Raw genomic sequence first — 7,874 nt, forward strand, 5'->3', positions numbered from 1 at the left:
AAATGTCTCAACATCCAACACAAATTATCCAAAGAAACTAGAATATGCAAACTATCGGCGAAACTTATTTCTTGTCGAACTTATGTACAAATTAAAAAAAATCATGCTCATTATCCCTAAAAACAAGTTACTATGAAGTAATTCAAAAAAAAATGTAAATGTGTCATAGGCCACATATCTAGTAAACCTAAACTAAATAGCAAAATAAATTGGCACAATAACATATACACATGTCACCATGAAATAATTTGAAAAAAAATCATTCTAAATGTGTGATAGTCAAACTATATAGTAAACCTTCTCTAAAAAGCAACAAATCAATTCTACCTTGCTCAAATTAATGAACAAATTGATAAATCATGCTCATTTTCTCTCATCGTTAAAATCCTTAAAATTTTGCATAATAACATGTACACATGTCCCCGTGAAATAATTCAAAAAAATTACTCTAAATGTGTCATAGTCAAACTATCTAGTAAACCTTATCTAAAAAGTAACAAATCAATTCTACTTTGCTAAAATTAATGAACAAATTGAAAAATTATGCTCATTTTTCCTCAACCTTAAAATTACTATTTTCTTTATCTAGAAAGCATGAAACAAAGAATAAACACCATGAAAGAAGATTGGAAGAAGCTACTAACCTTTGGTGCACTTGGATGGGTGAAATCCTCACAAATTTTGGGAAAAATGGGAAGCACCTCCCCTCTAACACGCCATGGGAGAGAGGAGGAGCTCTGCCAAATAGATTGGTCGGGCTGGGGAATGAAGGAGTGGATGGTATATACGGGGCAAGTTAGTGCCGGCTATGGGTTTAGCCGGCACTAAGTGTCGATGTTTAGTGCCGGCTAGAACCACCAGCCGGCACCAATTTGCCTGTGCCAAGTTAGTGCCGGCTAGGCTCCCCAGCCGGCACTAACATGGCTTCAGACCATTGTGGCTACGCTGCTGACCGTTGGGGGATGGCACGTTAGTGCCGCCTGGGGTTTCTAGCCGGCACTAACGTGCCCGTCGGGTACTGTTCAGGCACGTTAGTGCCGGTTCCTATTTGACCGGCACTAACATGCTGGTACCAATGTACACTTCTCCTGTAGTGAGCCCTACTAAATGAAATGTTTAGGGGTTCAGAACTTAACACACTCCTACTGAAGCATGTGGTTGGGGAACTATGTTGTAAATTATTAGATACTGATCTTTGAAAAGTGTCCTCCCAAAATCTCATGATGTTACTTGGGTGGGCCAAACCTCTATAACGTTGAAATACTTCTAGTTCATGGGCTGATTGGCAAGAATTCCACGAAAGATTTTATAGTTAGAACGTGATGTCCCGGAAGTTGAAAGTTAAAAACTAGTTACAACAGTAATATAGGCCTCGGCTAAATTCCACATTAGTGAACTAAGCAATCAAATCCACAAAAATAAAAAAAATCAAAGAGAAACATAAGTCTATAATAAACAAATAAAAACATAAATATAACACAAAACTATATAATTTATAGTGATTAATTATATTAACTGGCCAAGGGTACACGGATACATCTCGATAGAGATGGGCACATACAGGTAGGAACATGGCATCCCTCGTGTGGTTACCTTTATTGTAACAAAGAAAAAAAAGAGCACACGTATACATATATAAGATGAAACACTGGCTTGGATCTGACCCATGAGATCCTTTTTGTGGAACACGTACTATCCGATGTCATGCACATGCATGATTATGCAGCAACGGACGCGATGCTGGCATCCCCATTGCAAATACGGTCACATGCATCACTGCAACGTTCCATGTCGATGTTCGTCTCTTCGCCGACAAATTCTGGAGCTAAAATGGTATAGTATGTCTTAGAAACAAATATTTTCAGTTTTCCAGAAAATAATTAAACTTATCCTAGATGAATTTACCATTGCTGATGTTGTCGCACATAGAAGACACACATCCCAAGTTGCAGTACGACGAAATGGCATCAGCTGGTTCACCTGCTAATAAACAATAAATCAGCTAGTATGTAAATAAGTTCTTGTCGGTGAGAAATATAATAAACATGGAACATGGAAAATATAGTGTGTTTCCTCTTACCGGAGTTCGGAAGAAGGTTCAATTTAGGATAGCCAGGCGGGCATTTGTTGCCTTTTACGATTTTACAGCGACATCCTAGTGCACAAACTGGCGGGGGAAACCTCCGACGACATACGTTGTAGCAGATTCTTGCCAGGGTGGTCTTGCAACAACTCTTTCCCTCTACTTCCAAGATTATTCCTAGTATCAGCACACACATGATTACACTCTGAAGACCCTTGCTTCCCATTTCTTTCCGGCTTTCTTGCAAAACACAAAGAAATATGGCTTGGGTTATTGGCACTGATGAAGAGAAGAGAACCACATCGCTCCTATTTATAGGGAAAATAGATGATGGTGTGTGGCTGTTAGAACTGATGAATTTTTAAGTACGTGCCTTGAGATGACACTTGCCGTGTAAGCTTAAGGCATCATCGGGGTTTGTACAATTCCACATCTATAACTGATGGCAAATAAATGTGTATGATAGATGATCATGTATGACTTTTCAAATAAACTGGCTGCTAACTACTATGGTTTGTACAATTACAAACATAGCTTCCAAGATAATATGCTGCCTACCTGACTGAACGCACCCTTGCACCCCTACTGACCCTACTTGCAAAATGTAGCGAGCGTGCTGTAATATTGACTTATTTCCTAGAATGTATTTTATCAATTATACCATAATAGAGGCTGTTTACACGTATATAGAACCTGTTAGTTTGTCAAGTGCATTTGTTGCGATCAAAGTTTTTTTTTCCTGCAAATGTGCCTTAGCATCGAGTATTTCATTGAAAGGAAGAACAATGGTGGGACTGTATATAATGATCCAATTCGAGCAGGTCCAAAAATTAAGATCATGACTGAGTATAACATAAGGAAAGATTAGGAGGATATAAGAGCGAACCGCAAAGTCTATAAGTTACAATTGATTATTCCTCACAAAAAATAACTGTTGGCTCTCCTCTCTGACACTACTACAAAAAATGATTTGTTAGGATGCCCTATATATTTTTTTCTAGGGGTGGCCCAAAAGCTAACCTGCTCCTATAAATGGAGCGGGGTTACTATAGCAATTCACACACCTCTAAAAATGAATTTTTTAGGGGCAGATGGTGCATCATTTGTCCCTTGAAATGGCCACCATTTTAAGGGGTGGGTGACAACATTACCAGCACTTAAAAATGGCCACTATTTCCATAGGCAAGTGATAGGGTCTCCCACCCATAAAAAACATTTCTAGGGGTGGGTGATGGTGTCACCCGCCTCTAAAAATGGTATAATGCAAAACAATTCATAAGTTTTTCATATGATCTCAGATGAAAACAAACTTTATACAAAAATTGTAGAGGTTGATGAGATCGAAAATTTTGTAGTTGATATCTTTTCCATTTAAGTTCATTTAATAGTCTTAAAATATTATAAATTCTTTAATTTACAAATCAAGAAGTTTTGATTTTTTTTCAAACAACTTCATTTAATATCAAAGTTATGAATCTAGAGTAGTTCCATTTCAAAGTTGTAGTGGTAAGATCTAAAATTTAAGTTTATATGTTATTCATTTAATATCACTTAGAATCACAAGATTATTTACTAGTTGTGCCCTACACATGGCTATGACTATATAGTATCTCATACAACTCAAGTTATACTTTGAGGATCCCACAATTTTAACACTTATATATACTGAAATATATTTAGCACATCTTTTCTGTATCTATAGTTTACAATAACCATATTGTAGAAGTTTCACTTTTTTATTTGATATACTATAGTTAAGATTTAAATAAATTTTCACAATGAAATAGAAACATATATTTAGGGGTGGGTGATGCGTCACCTGCCCCTGGAAATTGATTTCTTGACGCCGTCACCCACTCCTACAAATTGATTTAAGAGTTAATACAAAAGAATAGCACACCTTATAAAGTGCAAATGATTATGTAGTGTGGTGAAGAGGAGGGTACGCACGATGCATGAGGTAAGCTGTTCTAACCCCGGTTTATGCAAGTGTGCATATTTTATAAAAAAATTGTACCTCAGTAGTAGAGAGGCTTGTGGTGGTCGTCGATTGGCTGGTATATTTATATTCTTCTTTATTTTGCTATTTACAAGTTTTTTCTATTTTTTCATTTTTTTTAAATGATTTGTAGAGACGGGTCATAGCACTGCCCATGCTAATCGATTTTTAGCTACGAGAAGTCACTAAAAATATTTTTCATAGTAGTGTGATCAATCCCCTTGAACAGCAAGACCGGCATTGCAGCCACTCTATCAAATACGGTCTGATTCTTCTCCCAAATCATCAAAAGATACGATATCGAAAGCATTATGGAGTCAAATACCTTGGGGCGGTGCTTTGGTATTATTTTTTATTGTGAGCTCAACCACCACACAACTACCAACGAATCAGATGTAAGTACCAGTTTGAGCAAACCCAGAGTATGAAGCAATCGTGCCTGCATTTTATAGAAGCTGTTAGTCTATCATAGTAATCTACTAATCTGTACTTGAATATTTACGATGAGCTCAAGTTCTAGAAATTTAGAAGGTGTTCCTTCCATGATCTATTCAAATAGTCCGTCGATGTATGATGTGGGAAGAACTAGGATATATATTTTGCCATATGATCAAATAAGGTTGTACCAGATTATTCTAACTGACAAAGACCAGTTTAATGCATTTCATTATAATATTGTATAATAATTTAGCGTTTACTGATTGTTCCCGTTGATTCTAGATGCTCAACATGCATGCATAACCATTTCTTTATTTTTAATTATCCACTTGAGTTGTAAGGTCAGTCTCAGTGCATAGTTTCATGGCGCGGTTATCTAGATCGGAAACTAGTTATCTGTGCCAGATGAGTTTTATGATGATGAAACTCCTCACACATTCCATGAAACTCCCTTCTTCTCTCTCCTTGTCATGTCAACAAAATTGATGATGTGACACAGAATTTAATGTCATTAAACTCTCCATGAAACTACCATTGATACTGACCTAATAAATACGGTTCTAAGTTCAAAATATGGGCTACACAACTACACATAGGCTGGTAGTTTCATTCCATGCTGTTTTATATTCAGTTGCCTTCATTGTTTTCTTTTGCTGGCTAGCAACGAATGGGATGAATGCACATATAGCTAATATGGCAGTGTACTTGAGGTCATTTACCTAACGAGAGCATTTCTGTTGTGATATCATGTCCCTGTTATCTTAAATGAAATCATTCTATTTATCTAGTCAACTATAAGCATTGGTCCATAGAGTTGAACAATAGAACTTCTTTTGGTTGCCTACTACAAATATGCATGACTTACCTACAATGAAGGGTAATTAAGATGGTGCATGGTTATGATAGGCTACCTGTTCTTGACTTGAACTTATTGATCAGCAACTAGCAACATTTTGTTAAGAGTAGTTAAGACGGCTCCGTCACAACCAATGGAAGAATGGACAAGACTTCGATCAGTGGAGACCAAATAAAATATCTGTATATTTAGGCATAATTGTTGAGAGTATGGCTGCAATTACAATTAGATCAGTTATGCTAGGTCATCGTTCTTTTTAATTTGGATGGTAAGAGTAGAATCTATCTCATCAGTCATCACCGAATGACAGCATGTCTCGACATATGGTTTACTTTAACCAAAATTATAACATATTTGACGAAAGACAAAAAAAAATGGAATAAGGCTTGGTATCATGAGACGACTCCAGATCTCTCGCGCGACATGATACTTCGTTCGAAGTCAAACGCCACCTCTTCATCTTTACTACGTATCCCTGTCGTATAATTTCCGGCTCGCTCATGGCACACACCGCCACAAGCGGCACCGGTCAACAGCTAGTTATATTTTTTATATAATGGAAACAAGTTCCGGCCAGTACAAAGTGTATACGGCTAAAAGATTATTACAAAACAGAACCGACCATTGGCTAATTAGGAGAAAAAATAAAGAAAAAAGAATCTAAACCAATCCTGAGGTTATGCTTCCACCCCCGATTAGCTATTTCTAAGGCAATGATCTCCAAAGCAAGACTCGTCTTTCCGAACAACATCTTCCTTATATCTTCATGCTAGATGCGCCCACAGGCACAATTAGTAGGTCCCGTGAAAACAGCCTGCACAAATGAAGAATATTTGGTATTATTAAAAATAGATTAAATTGCACCACAGGTTCTCAAACTTGTAGCGAAGTTCCCTTTAGGTTCTCAAACTCTCAAATCATCCATCTGGGTCCCTAAAGTACATTAATTATTTCACGGGGTCCCAAACGTGCCACGCATGCATCTGAAGCCAATGCCACATGGCGCCACAGTGGTAAATTTTTGTAAAAAACACCCTAAAATTCTTTTTCTCATACTTGGTCCTTTCCCTCTCTCTCTCTCTCCCTCACCAATCTCTATCTCTCTCCGCATCCTCCCAGCACCACCATCCCCTTCGGCCGCCCCCGCAGGCCGTGGCCGCGCCTTGCCCACAGCCGCATCTCACGTAGGCCGCCACCGCCGCCGCGCTTCGCCAGCGCTGGCCGTCGACGCGCCTCGCCCACAGCCGCATCCCGCGCTTGCCGCCACCGCCGCCGTGCATCGCTATGGCACGTGCGGGGCCGCTGAGCTACCTTGCGGCTGCACGGGTGAGGGCTGGTCAAAGCCACGCCATGGCAGCTGCTCATCTGGCGTTTGGCTCCCACCAGCGGCGAGGCAAGCTCTGCTTTTCGGTTGGCCCGGCTGGAGGAAGAAGAAATGGAGGGGAATGAGAGGGAGAGGAGGATGAGACGCTAGCGCGCCATCTCCCCAACCACCGCGGCACCGCGCGTGCCCCTCCCGGCTCCTGCCGTCACCGCAGCTCCACCACCATGCCTCCCTCCGAGACCCACCATCGAGTAGGGAGAGCCGGTCGAGGAGGTAGAGCAACTGGGGCGCGTGGACTCCATGGCGCGCGGACTCCATGGCGCGCCACCCTCCTCCGCACCTCCTGCCTGCCGCATCAGCGGCCGTGCACGCTTGCCATGCCCGCCAGCCACAGCCGTGGCCCTGCCGTGAGAAGGGAAAGGGACGGGGAAGGGAGGTGCCGCTGCCGCACGCGGTCCCACGGGCTGCGTGGCAGGGGAGGGGGCGGCGAGCGCCGAGAAAGAGAGGAGGGCGAGCGCCACCGTCCGCGCCAGGAAGAGCCGAGCTCGAGGCATTCGGAGGTACGGAGGGAGAGAGCCGGCGCCATGGCAGTTGCGTGCGCCCGTTGCAGCTGCGGCCCTACGCGCTCTGGCATGCCCGCTGCGGCGTTGTGCCGCGCGTCCTGCCGTGCCGCGGCGAGAGGCGAAAGGGGCAGGATAAGGGAGGCGCCGGAGGCAGGCCGCGAAGGCGAGTGCGGAGCAGGGGCGCCACGGTGAGGGCAGAGGCGGGGTGCAGAGCGAGCGTGGAGGTGGAGTGGCGTGGTGGGGAGGGGCAGGGACGGGCGGCGTGTGGGGAAAAGAAAGCGGCGTGGCGGCGGCCACCTCGGGCGGGTGAGCTACGCGTGGCTCGCGGCTGCCGGCCGGTAGTGGTGGTGCGGTGTAGAAGAGGGCGGAGAGGAGCTCATTTGCTGCCAATGTGGGGAGGGGCAGGGACGGACGGCACGTGGGGGAGAGAGAGCGGCGTGACGGTGGCCAGCTCCGGTGGATGAGCTGATGGGAGATGGGAGAGATAGGGTAAGAGAGGGAGAAAGGACCAAATATGAGAAGATAAATAAATTTAGGGTCTTTTTGCAAATGTTAGCCATCGTGGCACCACGTGGCATGCCACGTCGGCTTCGGACGCACGTGTGGCAGGT

The 7,874-nt window shown here is 42.9% G+C and overlaps 1 protein-coding gene across 2 annotated transcripts; it reads right to left on the reverse strand.

The window, feature by feature from the left end:
- Positions 1-1,474: 1,474 nt before the first annotated feature.
- LOC120643036 (leaf-specific thionin DB4-like) lies at positions 1,475-2,361 on the reverse strand. Of its 2 annotated transcripts, none has more exons than XM_039919574.1 (3): positions 2,081-2,361; positions 1,906-1,980; positions 1,475-1,825 (listed from the first exon to the last, which is right to left on the reverse strand). In XM_039919574.1, the coding sequence occupies exons 1-3, from the start codon at positions 2,307-2,309 to the stop codon at positions 1,719-1,721; spliced, it is 411 nt and encodes a 136-aa protein (XP_039775508.1). In that variant the 5' UTR covers positions 2,310-2,361; the 3' UTR covers positions 1,475-1,718. The 2 variants fall into 2 exon arrangements, with proteins under 2 accessions (XP_039775508.1, XP_039775507.1); XM_039919573.1 differs by having other exon boundaries at positions 1,478-1,825; positions 1,906-1,983; positions 2,081-2,356.
- Positions 2,362-7,874: the final 5,513 nt, after the last annotated feature.

This window comes from Panicum virgatum, chromosome 7K, assembly GCF_016808335.1.
Source record: "Panicum virgatum strain AP13 chromosome 7K, P.virgatum_v5, whole genome shotgun sequence".
Taxonomy (NCBI): domain Eukaryota; kingdom Viridiplantae; phylum Streptophyta; class Magnoliopsida; order Poales; family Poaceae; genus Panicum; species Panicum virgatum.

Coding starts and splice junctions, on each gene's coding strand:
- LOC120643036 (XM_039919573.1), bottom strand. CDS start 2,309: ATGGGAAGCAAGGGTCTTCAGAGTGTAATCATGTGTGTGCTGATACTA. Junction 1,984..2,080: donor GAACCTTCTTCCGAACTCCG/GTAAGAGGAAAC, acceptor ATTGTTTATTAG/CAGGTGAACCAGCTGATGCC. Junction 1,826..1,905: donor GTGCGACAACATCAGCAATG/GTAAATTCATCT, acceptor ATACCATTTTAG/CTCCAGAATTTGTCGGCGAA.